The 17,960-nt window shown below is 39.9% G+C and overlaps 1 protein-coding gene across 3 annotated transcripts in view; it reads left to right on the plus strand.

Moving 5' to 3' along the window:
* Nucleotides 1–3,389: 3,389 nt before the first annotated feature.
* ARIH2 (ariadne RBR E3 ubiquitin protein ligase 2) overlaps nt 3,390–17,960 on the plus strand; it is a 43,959-nt gene continuing 29,388 nt past the window's right edge. Inside the window, exons 1-2 of one of the 3 annotated variants that reach the window (XM_026682685.2) lie at nt 3,390–3,473; nt 11,349–11,692. In XM_026682685.2, the coding sequence (XP_026538470.1) occupies nt 11,447–11,692 (246 nt within the window). In that variant the 5' untranslated portion in view covers nt 3,390–3,473; nt 11,349–11,446. Of the gene's footprint in view, nt 3,636–9,417; nt 9,440–11,348; nt 11,693–17,960 lie in introns of those variants that run through there. The other 2 variants (XM_026682686.2, XM_087954405.1) reach the window with 2 other exon arrangements.

The raw sequence follows: 17,960 nt of genomic DNA on the forward strand, positions 1-17,960 counted from the left end.
GCCAGGGGGATTGCTTATCCAAGAGTCTGTGCAGAGGCTCTGCAATGGAAGCTTTATGTGGCAAAAATGAAGTGTAAAAGTTAAGAAGTCCTAAAAAGGCCTGGAGCTCAGTTTTGTTAGTTGGTGTGGGTGCCTTGTGAATAGCCCTTACTTAGGATTCGATTGGGTGAATACCAGAGGCGTCAATTCTGTATCCCAAAAATTCTACCTGTGGGATGGCAATAGTGCACTTCTCTTTTTTTAGCTTAAGACCATGCTTCCTGAAACGATCGAGGACTCCTCTGACTCTTTGCAGTAATTGTCAGGGGCAGATATTAAAATGTCATCAAAATACAGAATTACACTTGGTAATCCTTGAAGAAGTCTTTCCATTAAAGATTGGAAAATCCCTGGGGCCACACTGACGCCACATTGGAGGCGCCTACATTTAAAAGCGCCCCTGTGCGTTACAATAGTTTGTAGTTCAGCGGCTGTGTCATCAACAGGGAACTGTTGATAGGCCTGTGACATGTCTAATTTCGTGAAAATAGTTCCTGGCTCAAAAGAATGTAGTAGGTGCTGGATAACAGGGACTGGATAAGCGCTGATTTGTAAATATTTATGCAATGACGTCTTGTAATCTGCGCAGATTCTTACGCTACCATCTTTCTTCAGGGGTGTCACTATTGGGGTTTCCCATTTTGCGAAGTCCACAGGCTCTAATACACCCTGTTTAATTAATTTGTCAAGCTCCATGTCTAATTTGGGGCGGATTGCAAAAGGTACCCTTCGAGGCTTTAAACGGATTGGTACTGCCTGAGGGTCCAAGTTGAAAGATATTGGGGTTCTTGAATAACAGCCCAGCCCCTCTCTGAACATATCAGCATAGTCATTAAACAAGGTGTCCACTTCAGCATTTGTAATAGAGTGGATTCCTCTTATATGGAGGCCAAGGGCAGGGAACCAGTCTAACCCCAACAGGCTAGGGAGGGCACCATCCACTACTACAGGCAAGTGACCTTTAAAATTTTGAAATTGAACAAAAAACTTGCCTTTTCCGATGACTGGGATGGTTCTGCCTTGGTAGTCACGTAGAGTTAGCTGGCAGCCGTGAAGCTTCTTCTTAGCCATTCTGGGAAGTAGTTGTTTCAAGGTGCTCCACGAGATGATGGACAGTGCTGAGCCTGTGTCAACCTCCATCCTGCAAGGTTTCCCTTCTATAGAAACAAAAACACTGATTTTGTTAGAGCCTTTGTTAGTCAGCTTGGCTTGATAGCAGGTAAAACAGTCTTCAACTTGTTTTTGGAAATGTTGGGTTGTCTGAGGCTTTTGGGCAAAAGTCTTTCCTGCTTGACAGATCCTGGCTAAATGACCCTTCCTCTGGCATTTTAGACAAATGGCATTCCTGAACTTATAGGATGCCCTGAGGTGGTTTCCCCCACAGCTTAGACAAATGGGCTGAGGCTGTGGAGGTAGATTGGGGTTTGGCCTGTTCTCCCTTTGACTGTTTTTTTTGCTGCCTGAGGCGATTTACATCATTAGCCTCTTCATAGCCTTCTTCTGTGGAGGCTTCATCGTAATGGATGGCTGAGCTGCTCTGGCTAATTGGATTTCCCTGAATTTCTGCTGCTGAAAGTGCTGATAGTTCAGCAGCTTGAGACTCTTCAATTGCTAATTTAAGGGTTAAATCCCCTTTAGCCAATAGACGCCTTTGTAGCCTTAAATCCCTGACTCCACAAACTAGTTGGTCTAATAACATGTCTTCCAGATAGTCTCTAAACCCACAATGCAGGGCAGCCATGTACCCACTAATAGTCTCTCCCTCAGCCTGAATCCGTCTCCTAAAAGCATGACACCTGGCAATTCGGGATGGCTTAGGGGAATAGTGGTTGGAAAGAATTTCCTGCAATTCTTCCCATGGAACAGTCTTAATTGAACATGGAGCCAATAATGCTGTAACAGTGTCAAACACTGTGGCTCTGCAAAAACTTAAAAAGTAGGACTTTTTCCTATGGTTGGAAATGTTAGCCAAGTCTATGACATATAGGAAACAGTCAAATTGGTTTCTGTAGGATTCCCATGTTTCTGCTGTAGGTCTGAAAGGCGGGAATGCAGGGTTCGAAGTCATCTCGACTCAGCAGTGCCGGATCATCTGAGGAAAGTTGAAATTCGTGCTCGCGAATAGTGACAGTAAGCTCTTAAAGTGACATTCAGCTCGGTAGTGACTTCGGCTCTTTTTTGTAGTGAGTTCGCTTAGCGATTCTTTGCCCAGTTGCCTCTTATATGTATCCCGCCCTCGTCGCCAGTGTTTATTGGCTGATGCCGTTTGACAGCTGGCTATAAAAGGGAGCTGTCAAACGGCATCAGCTGTTGTCCGCCAGCTGGCTGCCTTGTTAGCGCGGCAGCCGCGGCAACCCTTTATTGTTACAATACAGTAAAGCTGAAGTTCGCTCCGTGTTCGCCTCAGGTTATTCCGTCGCTCTACAACAGTTCATGTAACCATTATTCTCATTTTCTGGATTTGCATGACCCAGTTGATTGACTGATCACCATAAACTGATTGCATTGGCTGAAATTGCATCAGATGCTAGGCTGAAACGTGTTTAGCTAGTTTATAGCTCAAAGTATCATGCAAATAAGCGTAGTTAAAACCACTTTTTATTTGGTTAATTAATGTTCCCAAAAACTGCCACTCTGAAACAGCACCTATAAGAATATCTTTGGTTATGATGGCTAAGACTTTGGGAAGTGTACCCATAGTCCAATACATATGGAAGATGAGGGTGGGGGAATCAAGGTTTTAGTTCACCCACTATGCTTAGTAGCTAAGTTAACGATCCTTGGTTATGTTTCCTCTGGCTTAGCAGTGTTTTGCAAACCTAGCCCATTCGATGAAAAGTTGAGTGTGTTGTGCAAACTATTCAACAGCCAGCTTAAGGGTGCACGAGCAAGGAAGAATCTCTGCCAAATCTAGGTTGAAAGCAAAGCTTAAACACTCTTCCATGCGAACACGTGACTTTAGTCCCCTATTGAGACTTTTCCATTCCTGTGATTTTTGGGGAGTTTAGTAAAACACCCCTTAAGGACCTAAACAGTTTCCAAACAGTTTAGGAAAACACCCCTTAAGGGCCGGGCTCTTGTTAATAGCCCCTGTCCCATTTCGTTTTATTCACGCACGGCACCATAAGTTTCTTTTTTCAAGCCGATCGCTTTGGAGCTGATGAAAAATAGCAGGTTGATTGCCTACACCGCCATGTCCAGTGGTTCAACCCAACACCCTTCTTCGCTCCGGCCAGTGTTGCCTTTCCAATCCTCCTAAACTCTTGAGCGCCCCCCCCCCCCACCGCGGGAGGGCTTCTTTGACGCTCTGGGACTTCTTTGCCTCTTTCTCCTCCTGCCATTTCTAGCGGCGGAAGCGACGCTCCGCCAGGGACTGGAGCTTCCGGTGCTCAAGCCATAGTGGGCCGGCTAGAGATGGAGAAGCTTGGGGGAAGGTGATTTTTTTTTTTTTCCTTCTCTATCTTTCTCTCTCCTTTCCCCCTCGCTCCGGGTTACACTCGCCGAGTCTGCCGTTGCAGCGGCCGAGTCTCTCTCTCTTTCTCTCTCTCTCTGTGGGGAGCGACGTCCAGTCCCGCCGGGCCTTCTCCCCGCTTTGGGTGAGCGTAGAGGAGGGGAGCCGGGCCTTGTTTACATGGAGGGAGGGGGGATGGAGAGGGAAGCTCTGCCTTTCCTGGGGCGGCGGCGGCGGCGGCTCTCGTGGAAGGGCAGGCGGGCTGATTGCCGTGCTGAGGGCGGCCCTAGTTCCTCCCTGCCTCGGTTCCCCGGACTTGGAGGCCGAAGAAAAGGAGTTGGGGGAAAAGCCGGGTAGCAATTCGGGGGGTGGGGTGGGGTGGGGGAGGCTGGGACGAGTCGTTGATTGTCAACGTATCCAAATTAAACAGACTTTTCAGGGAGCTTTTCGACTTTTTAAAAAAAGGATATTGGGGAGGGGGCGATGGTGGTGGTGGAAAACAGGTGTAGGATATAGCAGGGTGTGTGTTGTTGTTTTTTTAAATAATCATGCGGTTATTCTCTTTACCCAGGAAAGATTCCATCACTTCTATTGTTGTCCGTGTGACATTTAACAATGTAAACTAAATAAGAGTAAAAAAATGACCCTATCATTTTTTAACTGCTTTGTCTACTACTACAAAGTTCAGTTCCTGGGATATATCAACGTAACCTGCTTTAAAAATGAAGTGCAAATGCAACTGCTGCTTAAAGTGCAGGCTAGACAATAAATGCAATGGGGAAAAGTTAAATTAATTTGAACATGTATAATAGCAAGAGTGTTCTTAACTTTTATCCACAGTTTTTCTGCACTAGCACAATTGTGGGGGGACAATGGAGGCTTCTAATAAGAAATTTTCTTCTTCCAGGTGAACTTTGACTTGGCAAAAAACCTAGTTCAGAATGCTCCAAATTTTGTGCCAAGATTGCTTTTGTGAGCTTTCTTGTTGCAGCTAAATGGTGTTACTTTTATAATTGTCTTTAAAGAATGTGCTGGTAGAAAAACTTATTGAATGAATAAAAATATGATTGTCTATAGTTAGAACTGCTACAATAGAAAAGTTCTTGATTTAATTTGAATGCAGCAGGCTATTAGTTAAGTTTGTTGAAAAATTTCAATCTGAGCATTTTAAAATTAGCCTTGACTTTATACGTTTAAAAGCTAGTTATTTCAAAATATAATATTTCTGGACAACATTTTTTGATTAATACTACATTATCTATTATAGTATAGGAATTTTTGGTAACACAACTATAGTTTTAAATGAAGTTGATCCAAATTGGTGCTAGCCAAAGAAATTTAATTATTAACAGCATTTCCTGTTGTTCTTCAGACAAAAAAGGCTAGGGCTACAGGATTTCATTGTGTAAATATTTGTGAGCACACAAAATTACACTTTTCTTTTCCTGCAAGATATTTTAAAGTAAAAGCAAATGCTGATTAAATGCACTATGGTGTACCAGAAAGTATATCCATCCTTCCAAGGAAAGTTCAGTGTTACTGTAACACTCAGCAAAAGCAAGAATCTTGTGATGCTTGAAATGAACAAATTTAATATTTCAAAAACTGTCATGGCACTTCCTGGGTTCATCGACAGCTTAAATATATCTGGGGGAAGGAATGATGATGAAGAGGAGTACTTTGCAGCATGCTCCCTTAATTTATAGATTAAAAATATAGTTTGAGTATAAAGTTTAAAAAAAAAACTGGCAGATACTAATAGACATTCAAAAACTGCAAGGACAATAGTAGAGGTCATTAAGAAATCTTCCAGCTATGTATTTAAAGAAGATATTTTGAATACTAATGGGTATTATATAAGTAGTTAGTAATGGGGACTGTTAAATGGCTGAAATGCATTTTTGTGGTTCAACTAAACATGAATTGGGGATTGTTTTAGGTTCTGTAAATCTTTTGAGCTTACAAGTAGCCTAGAAAAGTCTACCTTGAGATTTTAATTTAATTTTGATTGGAATAATATTTTAAGGAGAATAAAGGCTAGCTGCCAGCACTGGAATGTTCTTCATGGAAACAACTGAGAATTTTATTTGGGACTATATAGATACAATTAAATCCCAATAAGTAGGATTAAACTTTTTATCAGCCCTATATGGCATGTTTCAAGATGGAAGAATTTCTTTAAACTTCTTTGGAATTCAAAGTTTGATCAAACAGATGCAGTAGAAACAGGAAAATAAACATGATAAACTATTGCCTCCTTGTTTGAGATTTGAAAAGTGAGATTATTTGAGAATACTTCACAGTAATTTACAATGAAATTCTCAATTTATGGCATTTTGGTATTGTGTGGCTGTAGAAGTGGGCAGGGAGCAGAAGATTTTTTAAAAAGTGCAATACATCTACAGAGTCCCTGTTCAGTGGATGGTAAATATACCATCATTGCAATACATTTTAGATATTACTGAAACAAATGAGATCTAGAAAGGCCCCTGGGTTACATGAGGTAGGCATAAGTATAAACAAAATGTAAGGACTTCTGTTTTGTTATCCATGCATAAGGAATCCTTCAAAAGAGCCCCTATGTCCTCCCTGCTGAGGGGAATGCTTCATTGGCAGAGGAACTGAATCATTTCTTTGCTCGCTTTGAAGTGGAGACATCAGAGACAGATAAAATACAATCACCAGCCAATTGTAGCCCCCACCTCATTGTGGAAGAACAGGAGGTGAGGAGCATTCTGAGGACTGTGGACCCTAGAAAGGCTGCTGGTCCTGACGGTATCTCTGGCTGAGTGCTTAAAGACTTTGCTGATCAGTGAGGATGCTTTTTGTAGATTTTAGTTCTGCATTTAACACAATTCTTCCACATAGACTAGTGTCTACACTTCTGGACCTTGGACTTTCTTATTCAATCTGCCTTTGGATTATGGATTGCCTATCTGGCCACTCACAGAGGGTCAGATTAGGTAATCATACCTCTTCAGCCCTTATTCTTAACACTGGTACACCACAGGGTTGCGTGTTGAGTCCCTTACTCCAGTGATCCCCAACCTTTTTTATGCCGCGGCCCGGTACCGGCATCAGCTGGGCGCCGTGGCCCGGTACCGGCATCAGCTGGGCGCCGCCATCTTTTTTTGATGAAAAAGTGCTTCCGGTGAGCTTTCTACCCGGAAAAGCTCACCGGAAGCACTTTTTCATCAAAAAAAGATGGCGGCGCCCAGCAAACCAGCGGCCCGGTAGGACTTGTTCCGCGGACCGGTGGTTGGGGACCCCTGCCTTACTCTATACTCTTTATGTGCATGACTGCATTCCCACTCATGCTAGTAATACTAATACTAAATTTGCAGATGATACAACAGTGGTGGGACTCATCTCCAGGAGGGGTGAGTCTGCCTACCGAGATGAGGTGTGCTTTCGTGGTGTGGGGACATAACTTGGTCCTCAACACCAATAAGACCAAAGAGCTCATAGTGGTCTATAGAAGGAACAGATCAGACATCCAGCCCTTGCTTGTCAATGGAGACCGAGTGGAGCAAGTGGCCAGTTTTAAGTTTCTGGGTGTTACCCTAAAAGAGGACCTGACCTGGGGTGCTCACATTGCAGCCCTGGTCAAAAGGGACCAGCAGAGATAATACTACCTGAGACTTCTCAGAAAACAACAACTGAATGAAAAACTGCTGGTGACCTTCTACTGCTGTACCATAAAGAGCATTTTAACACACTGCACCTCTGTATGGTTTGCCAATTGCACAGTGGCAGATAGGAAAGCACTCCAGAGGGTTAATGCCATTGCCCAGAAGATCATTGGTTGCCCTCTCCCCTTTTTGGAAGAGCTTTATCGCTCCCGCTGCCTTAAAAAAGTTCAAAACATTCTCAAAGATCCATCTCATTTTGGGAACCCCTTTTTTGAACTACTACCATCTGGCAGATGGTACAGAATAATAAAAACAAGGACAAATAGGCTGAAAAACAGCTTCTATCCCAGGGCAGTAGCTCTTTTGAATTCTACTGTATAGTGCAGTGTTGGTGTGGTGTTGGGGGTTTTCAATTCAATGCGTGGAGTGTAAAGGATGTGTTTATTTTATTTTCATGGTCATGATGAAGATGGTGTTTGATTTTGTTGTATGAGGTGCAATGACAAAGTGAAGTAAACTACCACCATCAAATTATGAGACACACACAATACTGGTAGTTATTTTGAAAAGTCTTCAAGCAAGTGAAACAATCCAATAGACGTGGATATCACCAGATGGAGTAGATGCACTTTGTATTGACTATATTATTGGTAGAAAAAAGTGGAAGGGTACAATTGTAATAACAAAGGTGTGGACAGAAGCTGACAATCATACAAAAAATTGTGCGAATTCCACATCAAATTATAGTGGAAAAAGAAAGCCAGGCAGTTGTTACAATATGATTTTGAGTATATCGCCACAATTTTCAATGAGAACATCAGGAATCACTTTGAAGTCCTGTACCTCATTGATAAGGAACTATGGAATGAAGTCAAAAAAATTATTAAGGGTGACTATTAAAAAAGCAATTGCCAAAAACGAAGAAACAACAGAAAAAGTCAGAACAAAAAATGAGAAATTTTGAGAAGTCAAAGCCAAGGAAGACTTAAAGATTTCAGCAAAATAATTTTAAAACATTTCAGATCAATGCATGTATATTCAGACAGAATATCTGTAATGTAATAGAAGGTGGAAATAGACATGGGGAAAAACAAAAAAGGACTTTCAAAAGATCTGATGGAGATGCCAATCTCAAATTGGTAACTGCCAACAACTGCAATTAATGAAGAAAATGTTGACTTGGGTTTTGTTTTTTATCTTTTTTACTATTTTTTTCTTTCTCAGAGTTTGCATGAACAATATTGCTTGTTTCTCATTTTTCCCCAAAAAACCTGCCTGAACTTTATTTTCAACCTGTACACTGATTATACTTAATCAGTGTCACATACTTAAAAACACACAGACTTTCACCCATCATGCATTAGTGCATGTAACCTGGTTGTGTCCACCAGTAGGGTAGTTGTTTCAGGCTCAATATTACTATCCAAGTGGTAGGAGGAAGTAAAAATTTGAATATGTTAATATATTATTAAATTATATCCCCAGATTTGAAGGGCTTTGGATATTATGCTTGGGTTGTGGTAAAAGTGATTATATGGACTGTACCCTGTATATAGATAGGAATGTTCAAAGGTCATGCATTAAAAGAGTAAGGGAATATTTTGAAGAAAATTCCAGCAATTCAAACAATGTAATTTATAATTGTCTGGGCCCTGATTTTTTCATAGATCATTCTTGAAAGGAGCATACCGGACTGTAAAAATTGCTTTAATGAAATTTGTTCAATCTCAATCTTTGAACTATTTATTCCTTAGCAGAGATGCAAAACTGAATAATGATCTAGGTTTAATCTGTTATTCAAAAACTGAATTGCAGTGATTTATACATACTCTTTTTACCATTATTGAAAACTGCAAAACATTTTATTATCCTATTATATTGTTTCAAGCCTATTTTAGATTTATAGATTGTATTTAACTATAATTTTAGGCATTCAGGTTTTGTTGAATACTATGGAATGAAGTTAGTGCTTTTTTCAACTTTTTAATTTAACTTAGTAAAATATAGTTTAGGAAATATAGTTTAGAAGATACCTGTGTGCATGCTAGATCCCTAGATGTGTTGAGAACTCTGGGCCCATCATACATAATCAGTGATAATTAACAAAATTAAAATTTATTAATTGCTTATAGTTTCAGAGGAATACACACTGTCATGAGAGAAAGTAATGTTTACAGTTAATGTAATATGTAAAATATCACCTATTCTTAAATTATTTTTTTGCAACAGAATCCTATGTTTTAGAAGTTACAAGTAATGTTACGCTGTTGTCCCTTCTACTTGGGGTTATTGCTTAATCTCCATTGCCAGGCCCAGTTTAAGTTCCTTCAGTTTCTGTATATGTGAAGACAAGAGATAACCTGTAAGAGTGAAAATGTAGAGTTTGACAGGTTTTAAGCCTTGAATACTTTCAATGTAGTTGGCATAAAGTATTTTGTATGACAGTTTTGAGTTACTTAATGAAGGAGTATAATATTGATATGCTGAGATTTTCTTACCCTACATTTCATCACACATACAGTTATATATATGGAAATGTAAAATCAGCATCTCTGAGGGATCAACTTGTATAGCATATTACAATTTCCCCTCAGAATAGCATAGTATGGTTGGGCCTGGTTTTTTTTTAATGGTTAAGTTAATTCGGGATGTCAGCTGTTCTCACTATTTTTTCATTTTATGTTTGAATTTTGCCTGGTTTCTTATTGGCCACTAAAAGTCATACATGTGTTTAATACACATTTAAATGTATTAAATAAAATTAAAAAATAAATGTGCTGTATTCTAATCCTTTTATAACACTGAGTTGGGGAAAAAGGCAAACCACACAGTGAATAGATGACATAGGTTTCAGTTATCTATTCACTGCATAGTCGTGTCGTCCCGTCTCCTCCCCGGTAATCTATAATTGTGACTAGATGCAACAATTTTAGGATTAATGTATGAATAAGCATTTATGAGGGATATCTTGAAAAATATTGATACTACCAATGAGGATAATGGTATATCCAGAATTAATTAACTGTACATATTGCCTGTCTTGGTGGGTAGACCATGCTACTTAGAATGATACAAGCAGTTCTGTCTACGACAAGGTCAATTCTTGGTAAATCATACTTTCCTTTGGACATGGTGTCTACTTTGAGGGAGAGAGTTTTGCAGCCTCATGGTGCTTCTGGATTATTATTTGGTAATCTTGTGGCAGAAATATATTTTGATAGCCTCGTTCAAAATTGCCAATATACCCACTTCTGTATCCTATAGAAAGTTGCCGTTTATATCACTTCTATTTTACATTACTGAGGATATAGTACGTTGGGCTTTCCTTTAATTTGGAAAGTACAGTTCTCTGGCTTCGAGTGGTCAAACTCAGGAGATATAGCAAAGATGAATGTAGTACAGATCCTTGCATAAAGAAATACTTGAAACTGTTTTTGAAGTGACAACCTTAATCCTTTAGCTTTACAGTACATGTTAGAAGGAACGCTTTCTTTAATATTTTCTACCTTTAAGCTTATCCAAGTAGACTTTAAGGGCATTGCTACTATCAGATTCTGTTATGTGACATCCAAGATGGCTTCTCAGTAGAGACTGCCTTCCTTCTGGCCAGCCATAAAAATGTTTCTTAAAAAGTTGTGGAAACTGCTTAAAAAGCTTTTTCTTGTTACACGTGTAACTGGTACTTGCTTGTATAGGTGACAACATTATAAATATACTGTGTGTATTGATAGTTTCAGTTAAGGAATTTTATGGTGTATGTATGCTTTTTGACCTGATGGTTTTTATGGTTTTACTAGGAAGCAGGATACTTACCTAATAATTAGAAAGCAGCCTAAATTATTCAGAGAATGAGGAACTGAGTCACTGCATCACACAACAGTATGCATTTTATTTCAGTACTGTAAGTACTGTTCTCCCAACATTTTCAGTAACTCAGTAATGGATTTAATGAAGGACAAAAAAAATAACAAAAGGCAAAATAAATTACCATTGTTAAAAGGGTGATTAGTAAATGAACAGGACCTTGATTAAGGATCCTTTTTTGGATGCAGAAATAATATAGGTGCAGCTAGTTTTTTTAAAAAAAATAAAAGAATGATGATATATGTCAGATGTAAATACTGATTCTTTTAAATTGAATTCCCCATAAGAATTGTTAGATTCTTTATTAATAAAACTTGCAAACATTTTTTCCCACTCCCTTCTTCCTGGTATGTTCAATTTAGGTGGCAGAAGAGTCAGATGAAGTCCAAAGAACGATAGTACTTTGTAAAGCCAGAAACTGTCGTAGGTGACTTGCCTGGTGGTTTGGCAGAGCATTAAGATGTCTGTGGACATGAACAGCCAAGGTTCTGACAGCAATGAGGAGGACTATGATCCAAACTGTGATGAGGAAGAAGATGAAGATCCCGGGGACATTGAGGGTTACTACGAAGGGGTTGCAAATGACGTGGAGCAGCAAGGAGCCGATTCCTTTGATCCGGAGGAATATCAGTTTACCTGTCTGACTTACAAGGAGTCGGAGAGTACCCTGAATGAGCACATGATCCGCTTGGCTTCTGCGTTAAAGGTAAGGCGCTCTGCAATATTTGGATGAAAGGGCTCTTTTAAACAGGCAAGCTGCATGTGAATCACTTAGCTCGTTTATGATAACTAACCAACATTGTCGTAGACCTAGAATCACTGTTTTTACCAACAGGGATGCGCATACAATTCATCTCTAACTATTTCAAGTGAGAAATGTCGCAGTATGTCCTGTCTTGTATACAGGGCTGATACCCTGAGCTTAGGACAGTTCCAAGAGGTTTAAAGCAGCAGTTTCTTTTTTTTTAAATAAAGTTTTATTTGGGTTTTCACACGTAAAGCAGCAGTTTCTTACTTGAACAGCAGGATGTTTTGCTTCACTTTCTGCTTAAAAGTGGTTCAGTATGAAAGTTTTGCATTCCACTGATTTCAAGTATTGCTGCTCTTTAATTGTAGATCAGATATATTTACACTTACAGGGCAACAATGTTACATATCTATATATCTATTGTATCTCTGCAATATATATACCTATGCAATATACAATATACTGTATATCTATATTTATGTAGGTGAATTTATTGTTCATCTGTTTACTTAATCTTCCTGCATAGAATTATTAAATTATAATTGTTGCCCTTTATTGTTCCAGATAAAAGTGCATGGGCTGTGTCCAGTTCTTTTGTTGACTGGGAAGCTTTGTTATAGAGAAAGGAGTGTGTGATTCATCTATCCCCCCAAATTGCTCTACAAGATTGAGGCTCATTTAAGACAGATTATAAGATTAAAGAAAAGAAAATTTAACTTTGCAAGTAGAAAGGCTGCTTTTGAAGTAACATCAGAAATGCCTTGTCATTTTACAGGGTTGTTTGCTGAAGGCTTATGTTGAAATGTAATTACGATTTTCTCTTCCTTGTCGTACTCTGATCTTTTCTTTTTCTTAAAAAATTCTGCAACAAATAAATATCCTCTTTTTCTATTGCTTCCTTCCATTGGTTTGCTTATTAAAATGTTACAATTGTCCTTTGCAACTAGCAAAAATCTGGTAAACTGGTAACATTCTCTTCCCTTCTTAATTGATTTGGATCTCTAAAATAACAAAAGAGGAAGCTGCTTGAAAGAATAAAGGGAAGTATTCCTTTTTCTGTCTTGCCTCCTATGAAATTATTTTGAATCAGGCTGTCATGTTTATCATGCTGTATGTAATAAGATTATGATTCATTAATAAGGACATTGGGAAAATTGACAAAGGACAGTTAGTTTTTTAGATTTGAATACTAGTTACATAGATTTTATTCTTTATGCTGAATCCAGAATTTAAATGTAGAATAAGAAAGACACACCAATGGAAAAGTCCTTGATGTTCTCTGAGCTTGGTTGTTTTCTTACAGATGTTTCATTACCCAACTAGGTAACATCATCAGTGCTAGAAGGGAAAGGGATTAAGAAATAAATATTCCATTCCAACTTGTATAAATAGGAATTAATCCTTTTGATTTGTGTTTTGCATTACCAAAGAGGCCTTTATGTAACTAGCACTATTGTAAGTCTTAGTTAAGATGCTTAATAATACCTATCTCGATCTCTAGAAATTATAGAAAATTATATAAAAAGAAATTCAAAATGCTATGCAGATTTTATCAAGGTAAAATGGATCCAGAGTCACATGGATCATATGGGGAAATAAAATGCATAAACATTAGGAGCTCCAATCTCTCAATAAGATATTTTATTATTTGTTTTAAGAAGTAATAATGGTATTTTTTAAACAAAGCAAACTGACTACACAACCTTATAATTACTCTCATAAATGGATTGCTTAGAGATAGTCACAGCTGTCTCTTGCTGATGACTAATTGTTCTCTAAGAAAAAAGATAATTTTGGCAAACTAAACTGAAAATAGCCATAGTCTATAAGTATTTATGAATATGTAAGAACTTTATTAATGAATAAATTATGTCTGTTTCAGCAAGCATCAAAATTATTACATTTATAAATTGCTGCCTCTGTTTAGCAGTTCTGCTGATAAATCTGGCATTATTTTAACACATTGTGATGATTGCCATGATCATTTAAAGACACCAATAGCTGAATTTCTCATCTTTAAGTTTTGTATTGTAGAAAATAGTTTTGTTACATCTCTAATTATTAAATAAATCTGAACTTAAAATATCATTAAATTAAATGGACTAAATGCAATTCTGCTTCACCAAATGCTGAAAAATTAATCAAGGAATAATTAATATGTGTGGTTCCCTAAGTGCACATGTGTGTCACTTTCTGGAAAGGGTAGGTTTGTGAATGTACTCTGATGTTGGCTTAAGTGCGGTGATAATTTTCCTCTCAAGATTCATGTTGCTACTCTTAGTTTATTTGCCTATCAGCAGTTGTGTCTCTGTTTACCAGTTCTCCCTGCTGTTTTGGAACAGTTGATATTCTCTACAAGACAGTTTCAAAGTTGTTCTTGTCCATCATTGAGTTATTAATATGCTCACCTCAGCAGGAACTAGGATGATAAATGTGAAAACTAAAAGAAATTCAGTCTGAGGAAGTTTAAGCAATTAGAGAATTATTTTAGCATGCTGTTTGTTATTTCTATTATCTGGAAAAGATGTTTTCAGAGTCAATATTAATCTACTTCTGTTAAATTGTATTTGAGATATTCTCTTATAAGCAGCCTACTAGAAACCCTGGAATTCACTGATTCAGCTTTGGGAGTCCCCATAGATCAGATAGTCTTGTTTCAAGACAAGATCTCGTATAAGGCCTAAGCTAGACAACTATTCCACTGACTTTCAAAGCATTTTTTATATTTATAAGTCTCAAGCTTGCTATGTGATATGCTGTGTCACCTTTCATAAAATAAAGTTAAATAGTAAAGCATTGGAATGTCTAGGTTGGTTTGTTGACAAGTGTTGGTATAATTCCACCAGAAGGACCTAAGCTCTTTCATTGGTCAGCCATATACAAACTCTCACAGATTTGAGGGAAAATCCATTCAAAATGTGGTGCAATTTCTTCACTGGAATGAGGAAATCAGCCATGCACAAAATGTTATTTTCTTTGTTTTTGCTCTGATTTATAGATCCCTTCAAGGTTCTGCTTTTAGGCTTTGCTGAAAACTCATTTTGCAACTTGATGTTAGTAGTGCATAAAGAAGAGAATTATTTGAATAACTTGTCAATATTTCTGCAAGGAGATTGTGGTAGTCTGTCAGCTATTCTTAAAAGCATCTTAGCAAAAGGTTAAAAGTCTGCGTTTAAGCATTTAAGGCGAGTAAAAACTATCAAAAGAGTAAAGGGCCAATATTGGATTTTAATGTATTAAAACAATTCCCTTATTCTGCTTGTGTTAGATTTCATTTTCAGTCTCAGAGGTTTAATGCCAGAATTCACATCACAGTTATGTATTAAGGTATTGCATTACAATACATGTATTTATTGTGGTTTGCTTGTATTTATATACTCCAAATTTGCATATATCTTCAGGGCAGTAGTTTTAAAGTTGGTAGGCATATTGCCATACAGATGGAGTAAACTTTGTAAATACTGTACAACATAAATGTAGCCTCCAAATGAAAATCAGAATTATTGAAAAATTAACAAAAAGGTTTAATTAAAAAAAAATAGGAAGGAAAGAACTTTTCTGGATTAAATCAAATCCTAATAGTTCGTATTTATAGAGCGGTGGTGGTGCAGTGGTTAGAGTGCAGTACTGCAGGCTACTTCTGCCAATTGCTGGCTGCCTGAAATTTGGCAATTTGAATCTCACCAGGCTCAAGGTTGACTCAGCCTTCCATTCTTCCGAGGTCAGTAAAATGAGGACCCAGATTATTGGGGGCAATATGCCGACTCTGTAAACTACTTACAGAGAGCTATAAAGCACTGTGAAGTTGTATATACGTCTAAGTGATATTGCTATTTACAGTAACAGCCAGATTCTTACAACCAATAAGAAGAAGATCAAAGGTGACTTTTTCATTTAATCTCCATCTACAAGAACTAGATTTTCTTTCATAAATGGAATTCACAGGATTAGAATCCAAAATCTTTTCTTGGTAATACCTCTACCAAGGAAATTTCAGTACCAAGTTTTATTTTGAAATCCAAATTGGGCGTTGGTACCTACCTGACACGCCCTTTCTCGTCGAGCTGCGTAGAGCATCCAGAGTGGGAGGTGCTCTAGTCTTCACTCTTACAGGCTGAGCTATCATTGAGGAACACTCCTCCTCCTCCACGTGACTCCTCTGTAGCGTTCCCCAGTTTTATGAAGATGAGAAGACAAACAACTATCCTCTCATCTTAACTATTATACATTTCTCAACTATAAACTGTTAGAATCATTGGCCGAAACAGGATTCCCCACCAGACGGACCAATTAGGGTGGGGCTGGATGCTCTACGCAGCTCGATGAGAAAGGGCGTGTCAGGTAGGTACCAACGCCCATTCTCCATAGAGCTGCTGCGAGCATCCAGAGTGGGACATACCAAAGCATGGCCTGTCCTACGGGAGGGACTCCGTCTGGTCCGAAATCTCCTCTGAGTCTCTCGCCACTTGTTGAAGGACTCGTCTGCCAAAAGACGCTTCTGCTGAAGCATAGACATCGATTTTGTAATGGCGGATAAAGGGAGATGGAGATGCCCAGGTAGCCGCTCGACAGATATCATGTATCGATGCCTGAGTAGCCCAGGCTGCTGAGGTAGCCGCACTCCTTGTAGAGTGAGCGGTTATTCCACTAGGAACCGGAAGCGCCTGGGATGAATAGGCCTTGGATATTGTAGCTCTGATCCAACAGCCAACAGTAGACGGGGATACTTTGAAACCCAGCGTCTTTGGTTGAAATGACAGGAACAATGACTCTGACTTTCTGATAGGATGAGTGCGATTGATATAGATACGGAGTGCCTGTCGGACATCGAGAGTATGCCACTGCCTTTCCCTTTCTCGAGAAGGTCTGGGGCAAAAATTCGGCAGAATAAGTTCCTGTGATCTGTGAAAGGCCGAGTTGATCTTGGGCAGAAAAGAAGGATCCGGTCGCAGAACCACTCGATCAGTGTGGAAAACGCATAGATCCTTTCTAACGGACAGAGCTGCTATTTCAGATATCCGCCGAGTAGACGTGACTGCTACGAGAAACACCACTTTGAACGTGAGAAACTGAAGCGGCACCTCCCTGAGAGGCTCAAAGGGAGGTTTAGTTAATGCCGTAAGAACCTTATTAAGATCCCAGGTCGGGTATCTGTGAATTACTGGAGGGTGCAGATTGGTGGCACCCCTAAGGAATGCTCAGATATGAGGGTGGTGTGAAAGCGAGCCAGAAGAGCTGCCAGAGACAACAGTTGATAAAGCTGCGACTTGCCTTCTCAGGGTATGGGGGAGAGGCCCCTGTCCAGCCCGTCTTGTAGGAAGGCCAGGATTTGTGCAATTGATGGGGAGAGCGGATTGATGAAGGACTTGTGGCACCATTTAGAAAAAATGTTCCAGGTTGCGTTATATATGCGGGTGGTCGAAGGCCACCTTGCTGCCAGGATGGTATTGATGACCTGAATGGACAGGCCCTCATTTCTTAGACACTCCCGCTCAACCTCCAGACGGCTAACTGAAGCCACTGCGGATTTGGGTGCTGAAGAGGTCCCTGGGACAGCGAGACCCTGTCTGGCGGAATCCTCCAAGGAGGGGCCACTGACAGTTTGCGAAGATCCGCAAACCACGGTCTCCTGGGCCAATATGGGGCCACCAGAAGAACTTCCACCCTCTCGAGGATCAACCTTTGGATCACCTTGGGAATCAAAGGGAGGGGGGGAAATGCGTATAGAAGCCCTGTGGGCCAGGGGCAACATAGGGCGTCGTGGTTCTCTGCCCCCTTGATGGGGTATCATGAGAAGAATCTCGGTGTCTGGGTGTTGAGCGGTGACGCGAACAGGTCCACCAGTGGTTGACCATATAACGCTGAGGCCTCCTTGAACAGGGAGGGGTGCAGGCGCCATTCCGACTGATCTAAGGTGGCCCTGCTCAACCAGTCTGCTTGAACATTTGAGACCCCCGAGATGTGTTCTGCCCTGATGGATAAGAGGTTGACCTCTGCCCACCGACAGATCCGCTCGGCCTCCCTCATGAGGCGGATGGAATGAGTGCCCCCTTGACGGTTGATGTGGGCCTTGGTTGTAGTGTTGTCCATCAGGACCAGTACATGGCGCCTTCGCACTTGAGGGAGGAAGGTACGTAAGGCCAGGTATACTGTGTGGAGCTCCAGCCAGTTGATGCTGCAGCATCGCTCGGTTGCTGACCAGGTTCCCTGAGCTGAAAGTGACTGA

The sequence above is a fragment of the Notechis scutatus genome, chromosome 2, assembly GCF_049901735.1.
Source record: "Notechis scutatus isolate UNSWTSFEM ecotype Mainland chromosome 2, rNotScu1.2, whole genome shotgun sequence".
Taxonomy (NCBI): Eukaryota; Metazoa; Chordata; class Lepidosauria; order Squamata; family Elapidae; genus Notechis; species Notechis scutatus.